Below are 25,133 nucleotides of genomic sequence, written 5' to 3'. Positions count from 1 at the left end.
GATGATGTAAGTCAGAACAGAGCAGATGCTCATTAAAAAGTAGCCCTGACCCTTCTGATTTCTTCCAGGTATGAGGGTTAACCCTGCCCACTGGGACAGTGCTCATTCTCAGACTCCCGGGGACTGCAGCCTCATAAACCACGGGGGACCAAGCTCTCTAGTTTGCCTGGGGCTTGAAGGGCTTCCTAGGTTTCAGGACTTCCAGCTTTAAAACTGAGAAAGCTCAGGAACACTGGGATGAGTTGGTTACCCTAATAAATGGTACATCGCTGATCTCTCCCACCCTGGGGCCCAAAGCCTCACTCACTCAGCCTCCAGAGCAGCCAGCCGGGCCTGGAGCTGGGCCTGGGCACTGCTGAAATCTGCCACCATGGCCTGCATTTCCTTCCTGTGTTCCTGGCGAAGCGTCTCCACCTCCCTGGCCCGCTGGGCTTGTTGGCTCTCCTCCAGCAACCTGCAGTGGACAGAAGCACAGCCAGGCTTGCCCAGACCCCCAGGATTCAGCCTTGGGCTATGGGGTTTCTTCCCGTTGCTAGATCGCCCAATTTGGGAGACCCTGGGTGGGTGGGTGGGAGGTTATGAATCTGAGATCCGGACATGTGCCTGTGGAAAGGAGCTGGGATCTCTGAGTTGAGTTCAGGATCAGCTCTGCCATGCAGCCCCTTCTCACAAAGGGAAATGAGGGCAGCCTTGGTGGTGGAGGGGTATAGCACAGTCCTACAGAGGAGCCTCAGAAAACACCCTTCACTCGGGAGGTGGGAAGGCATTCCATAATTTCCTAGCTGTATGACCTTGGGCAAACCATTTTCCCACTATGTCTTCATCTGTTAAATGGAGGTGACAGTCACACCTAACTTACAGGGTTATTGCAAGGAGGAATCATATTAATACATGCCAAGAACAGTCTGTGGCATAAAGTACTTATTCAACCATTAGCTATCATTTTTCTTTCCTTGGAGGTGGGGCACTGAGGGGTCCACAGAAAAGCCTTATGCACCTGTCACCCTCACAAGGTACAAGCAAAACTTTTCCAGAAAAGGGACCATTGCTTTCCTAACTTGGAGGGGGCCCAAATGGGTAGGAGTCTGCTCTAAGCCAACCTCCTTAGTCTAGGGACTTGCCAGGGTCATACAGTGAGTCACTAACAGAATCTAAGGTGTCCATCTGTGCCAGGTGGACTCATGGCTGCCTGTCAGATGAGCCTCAGGTCTGCTCTCTTGGAGAAGGAGGACCCAGGACCTCAGCCCAACTGGGGCCTCTGTCTGTTCCTTCGCAGCTATGTGAGAGCCTGGCAGGAGTGCAGGACTCAGAAGGACCCCTTTCTCATCCCCCCTGCACTGGGCACAACAGTCACCTGGGGCCTCTTCCACACCTGGATCCCTGGGCCACTCCTCAGACCGATGGCAACTGGCACAGGGCCCAGAGTGTGTATTTATAACAAAGCTCCCATGGGGGGCATCTCTGGCTGGAATCTATGTCCCAGAGCTACTTCAGGTCTCCAGGACACCCTGGTTAATCTTAGCCAAGTGCTTCTGCCGGAGAAGGAGGATTCATCCCTGTTATCTGGAACATTCCTCACCCTGGCAGTTTACTTCAGTAAGAGTGAAATAAAGGACTCACAAACAGGAAGGCAGAGGTGCTCTTGGTATCATCCTGGTGACTCAGCATCAGTAGCTCCTGAGACTTTGCTAGAAATGCCAATCCTAACTAATTCTAAGAATGCTGGTCCCAGGCTCAACTCCAGCCCTACTGAATCAGAAATGCTGGGGGTAGCACCCATGCATGTGAGCTCAACAAGCCTTCCAGGTGATGCTAATGTAAGGTAAAGTTTGAGAACCATAACAGCTGTGGGCCAAACAGTGTTCCAAACATGTTATGTCTTCTAATTCTCCAACAGTCTGTGCTCTGGGCTGTTGTCCTCCCACACACAGTCTGGGCAACTAAAGCATGGAAAGCTTAAGAAATTTGCCCAAGATTATGCATAAGAAGCTGTTACAACTGTTCGCCAAAGTGAGAAGTGATGCGAAGAAGTTTGTATAACCTCCCTGAGCCCCCTTTCTTCACCTTCATAAAGAAGTGGTTGTGAAAATTAAATGAACAAACACAGCCAAAGCTCTAAGCAGTTTGGGCTGATCCAGCAGGCTTCAACATACATAGTTGGCAAATATTAGGAAAAAGGGAATATCATTCAGACACTAGAATGACAAGAAAAGGAAAATATGAACAACTTTATGCCTGGGACTGGGACCTTGAAAAACTTACATGAAGTAGACAAACTCCTTGAAAGATACAAATAGCTAACATCCTCTCAAGAAGAAACGGATAACTTGAAAAGTCCTATATCTGTTAAAGAAATTGAATTTTGTATTAGCCGGGCATTTTGGCGGGTGCCTGTAGTCCCAGATACTCGGGAGGCTTAGGCAAGAGAATTACCTAAGCTGGAGGTTGCTGTGAGCTGTGACACCACAGCACTCTACCGAGGGCAACAAAGTGAGACTTTGTTTCAAAACAAACACACAAACAAACAAAAAAAACTTTCCAATGAGCGGGCAAAAACAACTGTGAATTCCGGATTAATTATAAACTATTAACACGCACAATCAACTGAGCGCGTCCTCCAGGCCACCCAGCGCCTCCCGCGCATTCCGTGCCTTGGTTCCCAGTACAACAGCCCGAATGGCCACATCTCCACATTCCACAGAGTAGGACTCAGCCTGGGAGAGGTCAGCGGACTCAGCCAGCATCACACAGCTGGTTAACAACCCACCCCACTGTCTGAACTATTCTGCTACACTGTATCTCTAAGGTTGGATTCGAGGACACTTTTGGTACCTTCTAGGTCTGATTCTAGGTCTAATAAATTCCCTGATTTGCAGGGGAGTAGGACCCCCTCTTTTCTTTCTGGGCAAACCTCGTGCAGTTGTGAAATTTCGGATTTCTAGAGCAGGGAGAGAACGCGCATGTATTAAGTGTCTAGTGTCTTTTAGGGGGAACGCTGCCGAGGAAGCTACCCGGTTGCAGGTGCAGGGAGGGAAGCAGGCTGGGGCGGGGCCGGCGGGCGAGCGCACCCACCTGCGCTGGTCGCGGAGCTGCAGCGCCTCCTGCTGGTGCTGCTCCGCCTCGGCGCGCAGACGCCGCACCGCGTCCCTGAGCAGCACGTTCTCCTCCTGCAGCCCGCAGGCCTCGCGGGGCCCCTGCTCGGCGTCTGCGTCGGCTGGGGAGCCGGCCTGGCCCGGGCCGTCCCGCTCCTGAGGACGAGGCATCTAGGAGAAGCGTTCTCAATTACACGTGGCCAGAGAGGCGCTGCAGCGAAATGAGGGCCTGGGCGCTGCGCCCCGCCCACGTCAGGTAGGGTGTGTGTGTGTGTGTGTGTGTGTGTGTGTGTGTGTGTGTGTGTGTGTGTGTGTGTGTGTGTGTGTGTGTGTGTGTGTGTGTGTGTGTGTGTGTGTGTGTGTGTGTGTGTGTGTGTGTGTGTGTGTGTGTGTGTGTGTGTGTGTGTGTGTGTGTGTGTGTGTGTGTGTGTGTGTGTGTGTGTGTGTGTGTGTGTGTGTGTGTGTCCCGCCCACGTCAGGTAGGGGTGTGTGTGTTTGTGTGTGTGTCTCTCTCTCTCTCAAATCTGGCCCACAAGGACTTTAATAAAGCCCCGCTCACGTCAGGGGTGTGTGTGTGTGTTTTGGCCAAATCTGGCCCACAAGGACTTTAAGAAAGCTGGTGCGCCAAGAATGTGGTTTGCATCCAAATGAGCAACCCACCCACCTGCTTCATCCTCCCCCAGGAGTGTCCTTCCCGCCTAAACTCCTCTGTATGGTCGTCCGACCCCACCCCACGGGGAGAATGGATAAGCTTCCTCTTGTCCGTAGGAGTGACACAAAGTGACTCCCGTGTTTGCACGCTGGTTGCCTCCACTAGGCTGAGAGCTGTGGTCTTATCTTTCCGATTGGCACCTAACAGTGGCATTCAGTAGGTGCCACATGAACGCTTGCTCAATGGAACTGCTAAATGTCAGTGGTTGAGCTAGAAACACAGGCTGATGTCCACCATTAAATGGGGTCAGATTTAATATGGGATGAGTGGATGAATGTTCGTTTTCAAATTCCCTCAAACATGCCTGAAGGCATGTGCATTTGTGCCAATGTTCACGCAAATGTGGAAGGGCTTTGTGCAGAGAGGACCTATGACCATTCCCCATACCTCTTGCTTCCTGTCCTGGGGATTGCCTGGTGTGGACACATAGGCACTCATCTGCCACTCCCACGTGCATAACCCAGAAGAGCAAGGTCTGAGAGCGCACCTCCCTATGGGGACCACTTCTGACCCATGGAGACAGAAGCAGATGGAAAAATGTGTTCCCCTATTCTCTCTGGTGAGACAGATAGAATTTCTTCACAGGGCTACTCAGAAGATCCTAGCAGATGGAACACTGCTTAACATCCGTGGTGGCAGCGTGGGACTGTATCCTTGTATTGTGTCCCCTCCTCCCTCCCACTTTGACTCCTGCTGCCCAGGCCGTCCTTCTTTGCAGATACCCCTCCCTCTGCTCTCTGTGTGGGCTGTCACCTGAGGCCACTCTCTTCCACATGAAGGTGAGAGCTGGCACAAGCCTGGCCAGGTATGGTTTCATGCACTCAGGGCTCCCTGATTTCCATCCAGGGCCCTTGGGTGAGCACGGACTCCTGTCCTGTCCTGGCCCAGTTATGGGCTGTCACCATCCTCCATTTCCCCTCTCCCCTTCTGTAGGTACTGGGGGAAAGGGGGCTCCCACAGATCTAGAACCTCTAATGGAATACATTCTGTCTTCCCTCTGCTAGACTGGCTTGCTGGTTGAATTCCCTATGATTCTTCATTTGCTAATGTTTCTTGTGTCAACACAGAATCATCCTCCTGTGCTCAGCACCAGTGAGATCTGGCATGAATGGACATTCAGCAGGGCTGGCATACCAACTTACCATCACAGCCATGGGTACAGACCCTGCTGACTGCTGGGAGTGGAGTGGGGACAGGATGAGGCTGAACAGATGCAGCTTATTCTCAGAAACTCCTAATCCGGGCCAAGCAACAAGAACATCCCTGAAATGTTGGGTCTCTAACAGGACACACGGCAGATCCTGGCACCAGGGGAGCTGTCCCAGGAGCCAGTGCTCCTGGAGCTCAGAGGGGGAGAGGTTGCAATATGCAGGGGAGGCCCCTGGCATGAAAGGGTGTGCTAGGTGTCCTGGGCAGGATGAGTGGCACATGCAAAGGATGGGGGGAGGTGCAGACACCAGGTTTATGGGCTGAGGGGGAATATGGCTGCAGATACAGATGAAAACCGTGATGCAATGGTACATTTCAAAACTATTAAGAAATGAGTATAATTGTGATGTGTTACTTAGCTCAAAGTAAGCATTTTCACATTGTATATTGAAGCAGTACCCTGAACCCCATAAATGCATCAATGTACAAAGTTATGATTTAATAAATAACAATTAAAAAAAAAGAAAGCTGTGGTGTAAGCTTTTCAAGGCCAGGTTGAGGCACTGGAGGTTATTCTAGTGGGAGCCACCACCAATGGCTTTATGAAAAGTGGTACTGGGCTTTAGGCAAATACTTAAAGCTGTGTGTGACAGGGAGACAGGAGGTTAGGAGGTTGCTGTGCCCATCTGGCACAGACACCCTCTGATGCTGTTGTGTCTGAATTGTAAATAACATGCAGCACTTAAAACCATGGGTTTGGGGGGGTTTTGGTTTTGTTTTTGATTTTTTTTTTCCAAAGATATTTGCTGGCAAGTATCCCCCAGGCCTGTGGAAAAAAAGGAAGAAGGGTCTTTCCCATTTCAGACAGGGGAACACCGAGTACCCAGAGCTTCTTCTTTACTGGGCTTCTCCCTGCAGCCTGAAGCTACTCCAGAAGGGGTGTGGCCTGCACAGGGTCAAGAGCACTGACCTCAGTGGCGGTGGCATGGTCCTCATTGTCCCCTGGACATTGGCCGATGGCCTGCTGACTGCCTGAGCTGCCCAGGCAGCTGCCCAGCTCCGCCTGCAGCGCCTCCAAGTCCTGCCGGTGCTTGGAGCAGACAGCCTGCTGCTCCAACAGCTGCTGCCTGAGGGACTCTGGAGAAGAGAGTGCAGCGCAGGGTCAGGTGCAAGATCAAGGGGAGAGTCTGTCCTGAGGGAAAAGCAGGCTATGGGGCAGGGTGGCGTACATAGCTACTGAAGGCTTTGGGTTGAGTGCCCAAACTTCTTACAAGGTAACAGTAACAGCATGTACTGAGGACTAAGTGTGCTAAACCCTTTAAAAGCGGCACCGTAGCCATCCTATTCAGTGTGAGCTACTGTCTCCCCCTCACCACCCCTGCTCCATTTTAGAATGGGAGAACTGAGCCTTAGAGAGGGCAAGCCAGGGGCCCAAAGCCACACAACTGTTAAATGATGGAGTAGAGATTCAAAACTTCGGTGTTTCCTCTTCACTAGGAACCACCTGCTTGGCCACCTCTGGTTGGTTAAGATGGGCGGCGGGTCAGGGTGGGGCGGACTGAGTCCAGAGCTAAATCCTGAGGCAACACTTGGCTTCACCAACAAGTTGGGAAATCAAGTGAGAAGAGAAATTTTCAACTGACCTAGGGGCGTCTTCTGGGTGGTGAGGGTTGTTCTTAATTTAGGAATTTTGAGGGTATGTCAATTCCTATGGAGATAAAACTTTCAGTTTCTTGAGATCTTGGCTGGATCATGGAGGCAGGAGATGGCAGGCCTTCATACAGGAGGGGGGCTGAAATCCAAAACTGTCCAGGAGAAATGAACAAGCTCTGCCAAACTCAGGGGAAAGCAAGGCCAGAAACTCGAATTTCTCCCCTGAGGATGCTGACTGATTTCTAGGGGGATGCTGACTGATTTCTAGGAGGACGCTAAATCACTAGAGACTTCCCAGCATGATGAAAAGGCAAAAAACCAATTCCTTAAAATGGATATTTTCTAGGAGAGTAGATATTACTCAGTGGGCCATTGATTTTTAAAAAGAAGATAATTTTCCAGTGCTAGTAAATTTGATGCTTTTCTGTTATAGATTTTTGAGACTATTTTAGCTATTATAAACAATATTTGAAACATTGCTCTGATCATTTATGAGCCATGAGACATGCACCTAGCACAGAATTCACAGAAAGCAAGTGCCCAATATGTATTCGTAAAATAAACAAATGATGTGTAGAGTTAAGATGAATGATATTGTAAAGTTAAAAGACTTCTCATAAGCTTACTAATCTTCTTTCAAAGGTACAATATATTAAACACATATAAAAGCTTAACATGTTCTGATAATTTTAACATGAAAAATTTACTTGGTCATCTTTCTTCCCCAACAGAATTTTAATAAAATAATTTCTATAGCTTCTTTTCTTTTTTATGCAATATTTAAAATTTCAGAATAATAGGACCGTACACACGATTAGGTTACACTGTCGGCATTTGTAAGGTCGAGTCTGAGTTTCAGTTGTGTTCCTCACCCAGGAGTGACACGTACCAGTGCGTTGCTCCCTCTGGGTGGTGACTTGCTGAACCCTTTCTGCCCTTCTTGAATTTTTCTCTTAAGTGAGCATGTAGTTGTTAATTTACTAGTTTTGACTTAATATTGGGCACATGTGATGCTTGTTTTTCCATTCCTGTGGTACTTTACTTAGGAGAGTGTTCTCCAAATCCATCCAAAGTTGTTACAAAATTGGGAGCTTGTGATGTGGGCCAGTCTCACTGGGGTTAGGTGATATCTCAAAGGAATTTAGATTTGCATTTCTCTGATAATTAGATGAGCATTTCTTCATGGGTTTGGTGGGCTAACCTATCCTGCGGTCAGCTGTGTCTCCCACACAAATATCAGAATGACTGGTGGGAGGAACATCTAATAGCACCCTGCCGTTCTGGTGCCACCCGCCCAATACCACCCACGAAGCCTGCGATTTGCTACCATCATCGCAGAGTTCTCAAAGCTCCTCCTTCCTGGGACTGGTGCTGAGAACCCCAGTCTGTCCCCATGGTCTCTCTTTTTTCTGATTCTTTGTTCCAGGACAGAATGGGCTGCTGTGAAATCAGAAAAGCCTAGGAAAGGGCGGTGGGGGATACCTGTGCCGACAGCTGTTGCTGGGTGTTGGATTCACTGGGGGTCCAGCCTGACCTGTACTTGGGCCTGGACCTGAGCCACGTCTGGGTTCTACCTTGTAAAATGCATCTTCTTTAGATGCTGCTGACTTCAGCATTTCCCACACGGGCCTCCTGCACTCCAGGGTGGCTGTAACAGGGGAGTCCAGGAAGCTCTAACTCCCTCCCCCTCCACTTCCTCCAGAAAAATGCAGCCAGGGGGACACAATGTCCAACAAAAACTTAACCAAGCAGCAAGGCAGAGCTTACTCTGTTATGGAGGCAAAGAAATGCTCTTCCCCAAAATCCTCTACAGGAAAGCCCTGTCTGGGTTTGGAAAAAATATTTAATAAAGCCAATATGGTCTATGTTTGTTTTATTCTAAAGAGTGAGAAGACAGATGAGAGTAAAGGAGAAAATGAGTAACAGAGATGATCTACAGAATTGGAGTGAGATCTCCAGAGTGAGCCCTGCGTGGCTGCAGTGACACTGAACACTTACATAGCACATGCTGCACTCCAGGCTGTTCTAGGTGCTTCTCACATATTTACTCATGTAACCTTCCTTCCAGCCCAGTGCGGTGAATGCTATTATGATCCTCATTTTACAGATGGAAGACTGAGGCACAGAGTAGTTAAGCAACTTGCCAAAGGTCACACAGCTAGTGAATGTTGGAACCAGGCTTCAAATCCTGGCAGTTTGGCTTTAGACATCTGAACTATCTCTGTGAACTTCCAGAATGATTTATGGCAGCCATTTTGAAGAGGGGCCGCATGTTATGCTAAGGAGAACGTGAGGGCAGACAGAGGAAACAGAGAAACATGCTGGAATCTGGAGGCCTAAGTCCCCCCAATTCATAGAAATCTTTAGAACAAAATGAGAGGTCGAGGCAATCCCAGGAAACTCTTCTGAAGGTACAGAGATCTGGGTTATGTTCAATACTAATGATGAGAATAATAGTATCTATATTCATTGGCCTAATTTAATCCACACCATGACCCCGGCCTGGGTGCCTCAGACCTCTGTAGCCCCTGCCCCTCGGCTTGCTGCTGGTCTCCATCTGTGGACCTTGCGGGGGCCCAGGACCCTCCCGGTGTGCAGCAGCACATATACCTAGCAGCGCAGTCTGCTCAGCCTGCATCCTCGCACGTTCCTCCTCTAGCTCTTGCCTAGCCTTTTCCTCCAAGGACTGGAGCTCCAGCTGGTGTGCTTGGTGCTGGATCTGGAGGCTGTGGCTGAATTCCTTCTTCAAGCGCTCCTCAGTGGCCTGTGGCCAAAGGCAGGAAGACAGAGGCATGAAAGTGAGGACCCATCCCCCAGCTAAGCTCCTCCAAGCCAGGGGACTCTAAGCACCCACCACTTCCCTGTGGAGGGCTTACCAGACAACAGAGAATACTCCGCCAATGGCCTGGCCCCAGCAGCCCTTTTTTCTTTTAATTTAATTTTTTTTTTATTGTTAAATCATAGCCGTGTACATTAGTGCAATCAAGGGGTACAATGTGCTGGTTTCATATACAATCTGAAACATTCCCATCAAACTGTTCAACGCAGCCTTCATGGTATTTTCCTTGTTATTGTATGTAGACATTTGTATTCTGCCTTTAGTAAGTTTCACCTGTACCCAGTCTAAGATGCACCATAGGTGTGGCCCCACCCATCACCCTCCCTCCATCCTAACCTGTCCCCTCCCTTCCCCTTCCTTGGTCCTTTCCCCATAGTCTTGTGCCATAGTTAGGCTATAGCCTTCACGCGAAAGCTATAATTTAGCTTCATAGTAGAACTGACTACATTGGATACTTTTTCTTCCATTCCTGAGATACTTTGCTAAGAAGAATATGTTCCAGCTCCATCCATGTAAACACGAAGGAGGTAAAGTCTCCATCTTTCTTTAAGGCTGCATAATATTCCATGGTATACATGTACCACAATTTGCTAGTCCATTCGTGGGTCGATGGGCACCTGGGCTTCTTCCATGACTTAGCCAGCAGCCCTTTTGTACTGTGTGAATCTACCTCCATCCACAACTGACTTGACCAGAATGGACACCTGCTCTAAACTAGGCCAATGACAGTTCCTTTGTTAGAAGTTTGGCATTGAAGATTGGGGAAAGAAAGAGTTAGACAGACAGACACTGACTGTACAGGTCCCGATTTAACATACTCAGGAGCACTGAGGTGAGCATCTTATATCTGCTCCAGGACCAGTGGGGCAGAAGCAGCTGCCCGTGGAGAAAGCCCAGGGCTGGTGTGCAGAGCAGAAATGATGGATGGTGGGGGTGGGGTCCTGGAAGACCTCATAGCTTTTCTTTTTTTTTTTTTTTTTGTGATTTTTTTTGGCCGGGGCTGGGTTTGAACCTATCACCTCCGGCATATGGGACCGGCGCCCTACTCCTTGAGCCACAGGCGCCACCCCCTCATAGCTTTTCTATTCCTGATCTGATTTAGTCTTGAGAACTGGCTGTGCATCTGCCCTTGGGTTCATTTTTATGGTCATCCTTTTGTTCATTCGTTCTTTTATCCACATTTATTTATTTTTGGTTTATTTGTGCTTTCACTCAATGGACATTTACTCAAGGCCTACCATGTTACTATGTGTCAAGCACCCAGGCAAGTTCTACTGACAGCTGTGCAAAGTTCTGCACAAAACTCTTAATAAAGTTCTTCTCACTGCCTGCCTAACCCAGCTCTGGTTGGTTTCTTTGCCAGATAGAGAAATGACCCCAAAGATGGCCACGTCTGAATCCTCAGAAACTAATCTGCCACCTTACAAGATATTTGAGATTCTGAACAGTCTACATAACTACAGTGATGAGGAGTTTAGGTCTCACACACTGCACTCCTTCCATTCCCCATGGGTGCTTATCTCACTTTTTTTTTTTTTTGAGACAGAGCCTCAAGTTGTCGCCCTGTGGCATCACAGCTCACAGCAACCTCCAACTCCTGGGCTCAAGCAATTCTCTTGCCTCAGCCTCCCAAGTAGCTGGGACTACAGGCGCCCGCCACAACACCTGGCTTGTTTGTTTGTTTGTTTTTGTTGCAGCCATCATTGTTTTGCGGGCCGGGCTGGATTCGAACCCGCCAGCTCAGGTGTATGTGGCTGGCACCTTAGCTTCTTGAGCCACAGACACTGAGCCTTATATCACCTTTTGAACATGTTTAAATATACTCCATATTTCCTTTATGGTGAGTTTGCAAATATTGTTCCCCACTGAGCTCAATAATTATGATGAAAGTGCTGCCATGTGCAGCTTTCTGGTTTCCCTTGTATTAATCACGGCTGCCTTTTTTTTGCTTGCTTTTCTGTGACTATTTGGGTGCACTGTTTCTGAGCGCTTTCTAAAACACTTTTTTTTTTTTTTTTGTAGAGACAGAGTCTCACTGTACCGCCCTCGGGTAGAGTGCCGTGGCGTCACACGGCTCACAGCAACCTCTAACTCTTGGGCTTACGCGATTCTCTTGCCTCAGCCTCCCAAGCAGCTCTAAAACACTTTTAATGCAATTTTCCACGTGGCCAGTTTTCTCAGTTCTGTTTTCCCCAGGAGACGTCCCTTCCAGAGCCCTCAGTGCCCTCGCTGAGTCTGGCCTCCTGACGCCTCCTGCCTTGCTCCTGCACTGTGGCGGTGCCTGTGTCCTGGCCCCACCCCCACACCGCCATTCCCTTTTGCTTGGCTTGCTGCCTTGTTATGAGACACCTTCAAGGAAGGGCAGTAAGGGAATCCTTCCAGAACACAATGCTTAAGCCAGGCCAGAAGTGGGGAGACACTAGATGAGATGCACTAGGACTGCCCTGCTGGATCATACGTGCTCAGGGACCTGACCACCACAGTGGTTCCAAACCCTTTCGAAGGTCCTTGTGGCTGAGCTGATCTTTCTCAACTTTGTGCTGTTCTCAGGGGATTAGCTGTTTATCATTTGCGGGGCTGAGCCTAACTTTCCAGCAAGCATCAAGCAAGACATTGCTCATGTACCGGAAGCAAATTGTTCTTACGTTATCAAGACCACATGTGGGTGCGAAAAGCAATACAAGAAGCCCAATGGACCTTCAGCCAAGTCTGATTCTTTGTTTTGCCACTTACTAGCTGTATGTCCCTGAGAAAGTTACTGAACCTCTCTGAGCCTCTTTCTTCTTCTGGAAGAAGGGAATGTAATAATAAAGACCTTGTAAGATGGCTGTGGTGGTTGGAGAAAATGTGGAAAGGGCAGCACTTAGTGACCAGCAGGTGCTCACACAGCAGATGCCCGGAGAGTTGGCCTCACGATCCTCACTCACCTTGAGCTCCTGTGCCTTCGCCTTCTCCAGCACACGCAGCGCTCGCTGGTGTGAAGCCTTGAGCTGGGCTCTTGCTGCCCAGCTGTTCTGGAGCTCCCGCTGCAGCTTGTCACTCTCACAGTCTGCGAGCTGCTTGAGTGCCTGCAGGTCCTCCCTGTAGCTGCCGGCGCAGTGCTCCAGAGCCCGCTGCATCTGTGACACCTGCCACGGGGCATTCTGCCTTCAGCCTAGGCCCCTTTCTTTCCTGGATTTTGTTGATTTTAATATAAGCTTTCTGAACGTCACCTCAACCCAGCTGAGCCACCTCTGTCTGTGAGAACTCTGAGCTGGGGGAAGCTACAAAATTTGGGAACCTGGGGGAGGCTAATCCTCCCAGGGGCCCCTCACCTAGAGCCATGAGTGCCAGGAAAGAGGGGAGGACAGGTGGGGACACAAACCTTCCAGGAGAAGTCAAGAGGGGACCAGAAAGCCTCCATGGGGCCCTCAGCCCGGCCTCTTTAGGTACTTGCTCAAATCTCACTTCCCTGTTGAGGCTTTTCCTGACCCACACCCTGTGTGCTTCCACACCTCCAGTCCCCTCTTTTAGGCTCTGTTTTCTCTTTTTCCTACAGCCCTTCCCACCCTCCCTCACTACTTTCTCCCTCCCTCCCTTCTTTCCTTCTCTCCCCCTTTTTTTTTTAGACAGAATCTCATTCTGTTGCCCTGCGTTTGAGTGCTGTGGCATCATCATAGCTCACAGCAACCTCAACCTCTTGGGCTCAAGCAATCCTCTTGCCTCAGCTCCTGAGTAGCTGGAACTATAGGCACCTGCCACTTCCGCACTCCAGCGATCCACCTGCCTCAGCCTCACAGGGCTACCGTGCCCAGCTGTCCTTATTACTTTCAAAGGAACTGTAAGATCAACTTACATCCTATGTCTAGCATTTATCATCTGTTCCCACCTCCTCTGAAAAAATACAAAATATATTGCCTGTTCTCACCTCTGCTACTAAAATAAATGTGTATCTACATTCCTGATATATAAAATACATTCTGTCAGGTTTGGTCATTGATGTATCATTGATGGTTCATTGTAGGTGTTCCTGAGCACAGCAGGATTTGAACAAATGAATGAATAAAACCAAGAATACTGCTTTGCCTGGACCTGCCATGCCCTCCCAGCTTGGATGTGCACGTCCCAGGTTGTCTGAAGGGGGAGGAGGAGGCGGCGGGGCCCCCACAGTGTGTGGGCCCATGCCCACCAGAGCTGCCCCTCTACCTGGGCTTGCAACGTGGCCTTTTGGCTCTGCCAGGCCTCCTGAAGACGCTGGATTTCAGGTGCCTTCTCCTTCTGCAAAGAGTCCAGTGTGGGCTGCTGGTCACTTCCCTCCTTGCGGGGCACTTCGATCCTTTGAAGATAAGGAGGCAACAATTGGAAAGGATCCCAGGGCTAGAGATGACACTGCCACCCTGGTACCGTGTCAGCCAGTCTGGCTGGGAGGAGGGAGCTTCAGTAGCTGCTAGTGGGGCGAGAAATACACTGGTGACTTTCAGGGACCAACCTGACAGGCAGAGCAAAAGTGTTACTGCGCTTAGGACACCAGGGGGCAGCGGGAGCACTGGTATCTGGTGAGTGGGTACTCCATAAATGACAGACTGTCAGGATAACTGAGTCACTTATATGTGGGATCCTTGGGGGCTCCAAAATGAGACCTCTTGCGTCTCATTTCACAACCCTTTCTCCATATGAGGAAAAAAGAAACAAAATGCTTTACTTTCATACAGTTTTAAATAGGCCTCTACATATGCAGTATGAGTCAGAAATGCGGGTTTAAAGCTACAAGAGTATCTGCATTATAGATAATATGCTGACAACAGTCTTGAGAGGAGAGCAGAGCCCCTTACTAAATAGTCACAAATCAATCGGGGAGTCAGCAACATGAGAAAACAAACTGTTCCTGACCCTTCACCTGCCCCCCTGGTATACAAATTTAATTCCTAACTTCTGGACCATCTGAGAAACTCAAATGTGATTGGTTTAGATTTACATTAAGTATTTATCTTGTTTGATGCTGCAGGGGATGAGAAGGTGGGCATCTCTGTAGAGGTTCCCAGGATGTAAGAGATACTCTCTTTCCTCTGCTAAGGACACCAGGTCAGAGAAGCAGAGGCTGGGGTTTAGGGGCCTGCGCTGTGAGCAGAGAGGCCAGGAGAAGGGCAGTTGGCAGAGAGGTGAGAAGGCCCAGGGTGCGGGGTGAATGGAAGGACAGTTGACAGGGACCCCTGTAAGCAAGGGCAGGATGTCAGAAGAAGCACAGGGACATGGCCAAGAGCTGTAGCCTCTGGCTCCCAGGATGTGGACTGGCATCTGTCTGTGGCCTATTAGGAACTGGGGGCACAGCAGGCAGTGAGGGGCAGGAGAGAGCAAAGCTGCATCTGTATTGACAGCTGTTCCCTATCACTCACACTCACCACCTAAGCTCCGCCTCCTTTGCCCCCCTTCCCCTGTGGTCTGTAAAATAGGTCCCTGATGCCAAAATGTTGGGACCACTGGCCAACAGCATGGTGCTGGAGCCACAGAGCTGGGTTTCAAGTTCCAGCTCTACTATTTACTATTTATGTGACCTTGGTGAGATCTTTAAACTCTCTGGGCCTGAGTTTCCTTCTCTATAACATGGGGTTAATAATGCTAACTTCACATAGGGACTGATAAAGTTCACATTTATAAAGTACTTAAAATAGTGTCTGGCACATAGTAAGAATCATATAAAGAGCTAAGTCAACATTTATTATTTTTTTTTTTCTAAGTCAACATTTAAACACAGAGAAGTTTTCTCTCTCTGCATTCTGATTCTCTTACATCATCCTCAAGCCTTCTGAAGACGTGCTGAGCTCAGCCAGCTTCAGAGAGTGATGAAGGAGGAACATCTGGATCTGAGCTCTGGGCAGGAAACCAACTCGAGGCTTAGGAGGAGACCAGAGAAGCAGGGAGAGCAACCTAGAGCAAGAGCGACAAGTGGCAACACCAGGTTGGCTGTGCCAAACAGGTAAGCTCTTCCTGGGAATCCATGTGAAAGGGGTGGACATCCTCCTAGGATAGTTATTATCATTCTTTTGAGCCAAGGTCTCCCGATGCTGCCCAGGTGGAGTGCAGTGGAGCAGTCCTAACTTACTGTGGCCTTGAGCTCCTGGGCTCACACAATCCTCCTGTCTCAGCTTCCCAAGTGGCTAGGACAGCAGGTACATGCCACCATGCCTGGCCCTATTTTTAAAATGTTTTATTGAGGTAAAATTTACATATAGTGAAATATGCAGATCTTAGATATACAGTTCGGTGAGGTCTGGTAAAGATATATAACCATGAAACCAAAATCTCAGTCAAAATACAAAACATTGACATTAGCCCCAAACTCCCCTGGCAGCCAAAGCTCTGATTCCCATCACCATAGATTAATTTTGCTGGAGCTTAAGTGGGATCCTAACAGAATAATGTGGTGAGTATTCTTTGGTTGCTGGCTTCTTTTGCTCAACCTAACATCTTTGGGACTCACCATGCTGTTGCATATGTCGGTAGTCGACATCTTCTGTTGTTAAGTAGCATCACATCTACATGAATATATCCAATTTATCCATTTTCCTTACTAAGAGACATTGAGCTGTTTACACTTCAAGGCTATTCTGAGTGAAGCTACTAGAAATAAATTTGTCCAAAGGTTTTTTCAGATGTATGTTTTCATTTCTTTTGCTTAACTGCCTAGGAGAGGAACTGCTGGTAGGTATGTGCTTAAATTTTTTAGAAATAATCAGATAGTCTTCTAGAGGGGGAGTGCCGATGTGTACCCTGCCAGCAACGTCTGAGAGTTCCAGTTGCCCTGTGTTGTTGCCAACATTTTGTGTTGGCAGTGTTTTTTTTTAATTTTAGCCATTCCAGGGGGTGGGAAATGGTATCTCATTGTGGTTGCAAGTTACATTTCCCTGATGTCTAATGATGTTGAGTACAGGTTCATGTGTTTATGGGCCATTCACATATCCTTTTTATGTAGGTGTCTGGTCAAGCATTTTGTTCATTTTGAAAACTGGTTTGCATTTTTATTATTGATTTATAAGAATCTTTTACTTATTTTGGATACAGACTTGAGACTTTCTCCCAGTCTATCGGTTATTTATTCACTTTATAAGGGTAGTTTTTTTTAAATGAGCAGAACTTTCTATTTTGGTGGACTTTTTTCTTTCATGATGAGTCTTTTCATGGTCTATCTAAAAAATTATTGCCTACCACAAAGTGGCAAAGATATTCTCTTACATTTTCTTTGTTAGGTTTAGAACTATGAAACATCTCAAATTCATTTTGTGTGGGGGTAAAAATAGGGGCTGAGGTTCATTCTCTTCCAAGGCAGTTTGCTGAAAACCTTTTTCTATCCCCATTGAATTATGTTGGCACTGCTAACAAAAATTAATTTATCAACTATGCATGGATCTACTTCCAGACACCCTGTTATGTTTCATTGATTTGTCTGTACACTTATGCCATGGTTTTTATGATTCCAGATTTATGACTTTTTTTTTTTTTTTTTTTAGATAATCTTCCTTTGTCTCCCTGGGTAGAGTGCTGTGTCATCATAACTCACAGCAATCTCAAACTCTTGGGCTTGAGCGATCCTCTTGCCTCAGCCTCCTGAGTAGCAGGGACTACTGGTGCCTGTCATGATGCCTGGCTAAGTTTTTTTTCTATTTTTAGTAGAGTCGGGGGTCTCAGCTTGCTTAGGCTGGTCTTGAACTTCTCAGCTCAGGTGATCCACTCACCTCAGCATCCTAGAGAGCCAGGATTACAGGCATGAGCCACTGTGCCTGGCCAATGTCTTGAAATTAGGTAGCCTGAGTCCTTCAACTTTGTTCTTCAAGATTTCTAATTCAGGAGTTTTTCTAGGTCATTTGCTTTTGCATATTGATTTTCAAATAAGCTGATTTGTTTCTACAGATAAACCTATTGGGATATTACTTAGGATTTGAATTGAATCTATAGATCAACATAGGGTAAATTAACACCTCATCCGTATTATATAATTTCAATCATGCGCATTTTGTCCATAAATAAAGACATTTCTACTCTTGCTTCTTAATCTGTATTTCTTTTCTTGTTGTATAGTAACTGGCTAGGATCTTCAGTAGAATGCCAATTAGTGAGAGCAGAATTTCTGCCCTGTTCCCATCCTTAGCAGGAGACAGTCAGCATTTCATCATTAAGTATGTTATCTGTAACTTCTCAGAGATGACCATTCTCAGGTCCAGAAGGTTCTCTTCTATTCAGAGATTTTCTGTGAGTGACAAATCTCCCCTATCTCTCAAATCCGAACCTAGGCCCTCAGTCCCTGGAGCGCATGAAGTCTGCTGCCCTCCCATACCTTCCTTCCTCATCGCTGCCGGCTCCTTCCTCCACTGCTAACTCATCTCGACAGTCTTCTCCCCTGGGTGGTGTCTGAGAAGTTTCATTCAGCTTCAAGCATGGATCCTGCAGCAAAAAACATGGCAAGATGAGATTAAGTACAGCTCCCTGATTCAGCCTGTGGCTTATTCAAAGCGGAGTCGGGTGCCTGCTCACATGGCTGAAAGGACGAGGTGCCTGGCACAGCACCTGCCTCGCCACCAGTGCCCAGCCCTTATCCTCAGACCCTGGGTTTCAGTCTGCAGAGCATGTCACACAGCCAACAACACTAAAGCACAAAGAAAGAAAGTGACCTGGCCAGAGTCCCACAGTCACTGAGCAGTGGAAATGGGAGACGCTGCCAGGCAGCAAGACCCTGAGACCTGAACTCTCCACCACTTCATGATACTGTCCCAAGAATAACCCACAGCGGGTGATCCATGCAGGCCCCTCTCACTGGGCTGCTGTGAGATGTGAGAACAGTGCTGCTCACAGGTAGTGTAAGTAGAGACATAGTAATTATCACGTGGCCTATTTTATAGGTCATCATCTGCTATATCTCAGTAGGTAGGATCAGAAAACATGGAACCTGCTGAACAACCAGAGCATTGAGAAGTGGGTTTGGGAGAAAACTGCAGTGACTATTAGTTAACCACTAGGCTTCTGAATTGTTTATGAACTGAATTTGTTCACGTTATCGTTCTCCCCCTTTCCACACAGTTATAAAGGTATAAAAAACTTTCTTATTTTGTCCTTTATCCTACTTGTCATGGTAACCACTGTCTATGAAAACATCAAAATAACAAAGGCTAAGAACAAATTTATTTGTCGTTAAATCTCATTAAATAATGATAAATTGCAACCGAGGTTTTTTCACTAAGTTGCACGGCCTTGAGCCACAAATCTTCTCTTTTCTGGACCTGAGCCACTATGCCCAGATCCTAAACTTAATCTTATAGCTCTGTATCATTCCCCACAGTTTGTTTCTCTGATTAAACCCTAACTGACACACCCTTTAGGCTCTAGATGTACTTAGCCTTTAAGGCCCGATTCAACTGTGACCTTCCTTTACAGTCTCTTTTCTTGTTACACTCCATCCTCTTGAAGTTCCCATAACAACTTTTTTTTGGTACCATGATTTTCTTAGAAATATTTATTGATCACTTACTATGCCCCAGGCACTGCTATAGGGGCACATGAATAAACAAAATAGATAAAAATTTTTCTGCCTTCTATTAGTTACAGGAACATTTTCTCTCTCCCTTCTTACACTGTAAGTGCAGGTAAAAGTAATCCCAGATATAGTTTTTTAAATGCTATAAATTACAGCCAGTAATGGAGAACCTCCAGCACATTTATTTATTGTAACCTGAATCCTCCCTTTACATTATGTAGCTGGTCGACACCCCCTAGTCACAGGGCGCAGAAAGTCTGGTGCATTATTATGCACTTTCAAAAATGATGTCACAGAACAGATTACATGACCTACAAAGAAACAGGAAGCTGAACCCATAATGCAGAGTACAACCTACGCCTGGACCTCCTGTGCTCCAAAAATATCTTACAGATCTTCAATTCCCCTGAAGCCCAGCAGCAAGTATCACAGTCTGAGCAGAACCACTCTGTGAGTAATCTGCCGTAAATACAGGTTCTACATAAACCTGGGGGAAAGGCAGGGTGAATGTGGAACAACAACAATAAAACATCCAAACAGAATGCAGACCACTGACATATAAATACGTACATGACATATAATTAATTAGGTCCCGGTTTGAAAAGGAAAATCAAGGGTTACAAAGGTATCTGGGAGATTAGAAAGCACAAAATATGAAATATGTTGACAAAGACAGTTCTAATGTCAAACACAAACTAAGTTCAATGCGCAGATCTATCCTGATAAAAGGAATTACCCGCTCACTAAACACGAACCTAATAACGAACCTGTAGGCAATTAAAAGTAGAGCTTGAAAGCATAAGGCAGAATATCCGTAACTTTAGGAAGAAATGGCAAGATTTATAATTATAATGGGAGATTTTATTAATTATTTCAGAAATTGATACATTAAACTAACAAAATAAGCTAGGATAAGGAAGATTTGAGCAACTAGATCAATAATCTAAGCATAATAGCTAAAAAAAGAAATAAACAGCTACTAACATTTATGTTCTTAATATGTACCAGGTCCTTGATGTAGCCACATAAAGAATATATCCACAGAGCTGGAATTCAAATATATGTGCTTTAGCCACTAAGCTGAGAATATACAACTTTTTTTTCTATCCATGGGGAAAATTAAAAAAAGCTGATGCCACATTAGTCTAAAGAGCAAATTTAAACACAGTTCAAAGTGTGGACATTTTACAGTCTGTGTTATCTGATGGCACTGCAGTAAAATTAGGAAGCAACGAGATAACCTTCAAAACTCTAGGATACAGCTAATATGGAAATTGAGAGCCTTAAATGTATTTATTAGAAAACATGTAAGAAGTTAGAAAAAGAAAAAAAGAATAAACTCAAAATAAATGGAAGTAAAGCAATATAAAATACAAAACAAATAAAATATAAAAAATAGATATGACCGGTACATCTGAAAGCTGAATTTTTGAAAAGATAAATCAGACTCTGGCAAACCTGGTCAAGGACAAGGGGAGAAGAAACTTAATGCAACACGAAAGACAGTTATTATAGAGATTAAAAAGAATTCCAAACGTACTCTGAGCCACCGGGAAGCCTGTGAAAGGGAATCTGCCAGAAGTAATTTCTGGGCCACTCTATCGACTGCTGCTATATTTAAAGGAGTTCTGGGCAGGAGTCCAGAAACAGACAGGATTGAAGACACCAAAAGGTCTGATCACCTGGATAACACCACTGGCTCACAGTTACCTTGCATTTGTTTATTTTCATCATTATGTCACGGATGTATATTACTCTGTGAGGCAGCCAGGAAAGGGGAGCTAAGATTGCAGAAGGCCACTGACTAGTTTCAGGTCACACAGCCACTGCAAAGGGGACAGGAGGACTAGGCTCCTGTACTGTCTGACTTTCATCCATGTCATTCCAAGTTACTACACTGGTCTCAGCTGTGCTGTGTTGACATGATCACCAGCTACCAGCATCAGAGCCTAACTGGATGTGAGCTCAAACTGTGTTGTGCAAACATATGCTGAGAAGTATCTGCAAAACAGACTCAAAATCAACCCCAGAGGAGTGATGTCAGCAACATGGCAGAGGAAAACCCTGGTCCCCCTTTCCCCCATAAACACATAGATTCAGCAATAATTCATGGACAAATTCCATTTATGAGAAATCGGAAAGTAACCAAAAGGTTTCCACACCTCTAGAGAATGCAAAACCAGAATCACCAAAGCTAGTAAGGAGACTGGGACACTCTCTTGCCAGAGATGCTGCCCCTGGTACAGCACCATGTGATCAGGAAGAGATGCCCCCACCCCACCCCACCCCTCACACACAAAGCTCCCAGCTTAACCCAGGAGAGTGAAGAAATTGGCTTGCATGTCCAGCACCCTAACTTTTCCAAGAGAGGTCCATAGAGGACTAGCCTGTCTTTTAGTCAGTCTTGGAGCTCTGAAAGGTCCATCACAGTCTAGACCCCTGAAGGAGAAGGGAGGTGGCGGCTTGGGCTGGTAGACACCATAGCTCCTTCTTGGCTCAGCACTGCATGAGCAAACAAAAACCACAGCCGCCTGCTTTTCTCTGAGATGGAAAGAGTTGGTATAGGTCCCCAGAATCTAGCTAGTTTGATTGATAAATTCTCCTGTACAAAGTCAGTCTTCGAAGGCTGGGAGAGGTTCCTCCTTTGTCTAATGTATAGACATCAACACAGAGAGTCAAGGAAAATAAAACTAAGGCAAAGATGTTCCAAACAAGAGAAGAAGAAATATCTCCAGAAACTGACCCTAATAAAATTGACTTATATAATTTACCCAGCAAAGAACTAAATATAAATCTCATAAAGATACTTACTGAGATAAAGAGAACAATGAATGAACAAAGTAAAAATTTCAACAAAGAGACAATATTTAAAAATGTACCAAACAGAAATCATGGAACAAAAGAACACAACGACTAAACTGAAAAATTCACTGGAAGGGTTCAACAGAACACTAGATCAAGCAGAAGAAAGCACAGGCAAACTCAAAGATGAGTCAGTGGAAATAATTCAGTCAAGAAGCAAAAGAAAAAAGAAGAAAAAAAGGTGACATCATCATCAAAAAAAAAATTATATGATTATGGGAATTCCAGAAGGAAGGGAGATAAAGGATGAAAAAGCTTATTCAAAGAAATAATGGCTGAAAAGTTCCCAAATCTGGAGAAGAAAATGAGCATCTAGATCCAAGAAGTCAAGAATATCCCAAATGAGATGAACATAAAGAACCACATTCATAACCAAATGTCTAAAGTCAAAGACAGAATTTTAAAAGCATCAAAAGATTAGCTACTTGTCACATTAAAAGGAATCCCTATAAGACAAAAAGCATATTTTTTCAGCAGAAAACTTGCAAGCCAGAAGCAAATGTGATGATATACACTCTGAATACAAAGTGCTGAAAGAAAAGAAATTGTCAACCAAGATTACTATACACAGCAAAATTATATTTCAAAACATGAAGGGAAAAATAAAGACATTTTCAGACAAACAAAAGTGAGGGAATTTATCACCGTAGACTGGACTTACAAGAAATGCTAAAGACAGTTCTTCAAGTTGAAATGGAAAGCTGCTGAACAGCAACAGGTAGCATTAAAAAGTATGCAACTCATTGGAAAAGGTAAATATGTATATAGATAAGTACAGAATTATAGACTGTAATGATAATGGGCAAGCCACTCTTAATTCTAGCATAAAAGTAAAAAAAGTATTAAAAAATAATTACAAGCATACCTCAGAGATACTGAAGGTTTGGTTTCAGACTACTAGGTAAAGCTAATACTGCATTAAAGTAAGTCGCATAAGGCTGGGCTCATGCTTATAATCCTAGCACTCTGGGAGGCCAAGGTGGGTGGATTGCCTGAACTCACAAGTTCAAGACCAGCCGAAGCCGGAAGGAGACCCCCCGTCTGTAAAAATAGCTGCGTGTTGTGGTAGACACCTGTAGTCCCAGCTACTTGGGAGCCTGAGGAAAGAGAATCGCTTAAGTCCAAGATTTTGAGGTTGCTGTGAGCTGTGAAGCAACCGAGGGTGACACACTACCGAGGGTGACAAAATGAGACTCTATCTAAAAAAAAAGTAAGTCACATAATTTTTTTGATTTCCCAGTGTATATAGAAGTTGCTTTTACACTACACTATAATCTACTAAGTACAAAATACCATTATATCTAAAAAAAGTGACATTTCAATAAAAATACTTTATTGCTGAAAAAGTGCTAACAGTCTGAGCCTTCAATGAGTCATAATTGTTTTGCTGGTGGAGGGTCTTGCCATCATGTTGATGGTTGCTGAATGATCAAGGTAGCAGCTGCTGCAGGCTGGGGTGGGTGTGGCATTTTTTTCTTTTTCTTTTTTTTTTTTTTTTGAGTCAGAGTCTTGCTCTATTGCCCAGGCTAGAGTGCAACTTCAAACTCTTGGGTTCAAGTGATCCTCCTCCCTCAGCCTCCTGAGTAGTTGGGACAATAGGCACCCGCCACGACACCCAGCTAATTTTTTGTAGTTTTAGTAGAGATGGGGATTTCACTCTTGCTTAGGCTGGTGTCAAACTCTGAGCTCAAGGGATCCTCCTACTTTAGCCTCCCAGAGTGCTAAGATTATGGCTGTGAGCAACTACACATGACCATAATTTGTTTTTTCTAAAATAAGACAACAATGAAGTTTTCCAGGTCAACTCACTTTTCTTTCATAGAAGATTTATCTGTAGCATGTGATAAAGTTTGATATCATTTAATACATAGTAATAGTTCTTTTTAAATTAGGGTGAATGCTGCTGGTGCTTTATCAACTAAGTTTATATAATATTCTGAGTCATTTGTTGTCATTTCAATAATGTTCTTATATTTAATCTTAATCTTTGCCAGGAGTAGATTCTTTGCTCGTCCATAACAAACAATTCCTCATCTGTTAAAGTTTTATCATAAGAGCCAGCAATTCAGTCACATCTTCAGGCTCCACTTCCAATTCTAGTTCTCTTGTTGTTTCCACCACATCTGCAAATACTTCCTCTGTTGAAGTCTTGAACCCTCAAAGTCATTCTTGAGGGCTGGAGTCAACTTCTTCCAAACTTCTGTTATAGTAGATATTTTGACCTCCTCCATGCATTGTGAATGTTCTTAATGGCACCTAGAATGATGAATCCTTTCCAGAATGTTTTTTTTTTTTTTTGTAGAGACAGAGTCTCATTGTACCACCCTCGGTAGAGTGCCGTGGCGTCACACGGCTCACAGCAACCTCTAACTCTTGGGCTTATGTGATTCTCTTGCCTCAGCCTCCCGAGCAGCTGGGACTACAGGTGCCCGCCACAACACCTGGCTATTTTTTTGGTGCAGTTTGGCTGGGGCTGGGTCTGAACCCGCTACCCTCGGCATATGGGGCCGGCGCCCTACTCACTGAGCCACAGGCGCCGCGCCACCCAGAATATTTTTAATGTACCTTGCCCAGATCCATGAGAGGAATCACTAATTATGGCAGCTCTAACTTTAGGAAATGTATTTCTTTTTTTCTTTTAGAGACAGAGTCTCACTTTGTCAACCTCAGTTGAGTGCCGTGGCGTCACAGCTCAAGAAACCTCCAGCTCTTGGGCTTAGGCGATTCTTTTGCCTCAGCCTCCCGAGTAGCTGGGACTACAGGTACCTGCCACAATACCCGGCTTTTTTTTTTTTATTTTATTGAAAAGTTTGGCTGGGGCCGGGTTTGAACCCACCACCCTTGGTATATGGGGCCAGCACCCTACTCACTGAGCCACAGGTGCCACCCAAGAAATGTATGTCTTAAGTAATAAGACTTGAAAGTTGAAATTACTCTTTGATCCATGGGCTGCAGAATAGATGTGGTGTCAGCAGATATGAAAATAATTAAAGAATATTAATCTCCTTGTACATCTCTATCAGCGCTCTTCAGTGATCAGGTGTCATTGTCAATGAGTAGTAATATTTTGAAAGGAATCTGGTTTTTTTGAGTAGTAAGTCTTAACAGTGGGCTTAAACTTTTCTGGAAACCATGCTGTAGATGTGCCGTTGAAACAACAGGCTTTGTCATTTTGTTTCTAGAGAACAGACAGATCATAATTCTTAAGGGCTCTAGGGTTTTAGGTCCCTCTACAGTGATACACACTGAAGTATTGCCTAGAATTGCAAAAAAAAAACAAAAACAAAGCCCATTCAAATGTCCACCATAAAAGAACAATTAAAT

The 25,133-nt window shown here is 45.7% G+C and overlaps 1 protein-coding gene across 1 annotated transcript in view; it reads right to left on the bottom strand.

Annotated features, from left to right (window-relative positions):
- The window catches only part of FAM184B (family with sequence similarity 184 member B), a 103,082-nt gene that overhangs the window by 8,015 nt on the left and 69,934 nt on the right, over positions 1–25,133 (bottom strand). The window contains exons 8-14 of the mRNA XM_053578078.1: positions 17,754–17,860; positions 13,631–13,760; positions 12,373–12,573; positions 9,217–9,370; positions 5,924–6,090; positions 3,073–3,248; positions 308–454 (exon numbers count right to left, since the gene is read on the bottom strand). Coding sequence (XP_053434053.1) covers positions 308–454; positions 3,073–3,248; positions 5,924–6,090; positions 9,217–9,370; positions 12,373–12,573; positions 13,631–13,760; positions 17,754–17,860 — 1,082 coding nt within the window. The remainder of the gene's footprint in view (positions 1–307; positions 455–3,072; positions 3,249–5,923; positions 6,091–9,216; positions 9,371–12,372; positions 12,574–13,630; positions 13,761–17,753; positions 17,861–25,133) is intronic.

Source organism: Nycticebus coucang, chromosome 23, assembly GCF_027406575.1.
Source record: "Nycticebus coucang isolate mNycCou1 chromosome 23, mNycCou1.pri, whole genome shotgun sequence".
NCBI lineage: Eukaryota > Metazoa > Chordata > Mammalia > Primates > Lorisidae > Nycticebus > Nycticebus coucang.
This window is presented reverse-complemented; position numbering and strand designations above follow the sequence as displayed.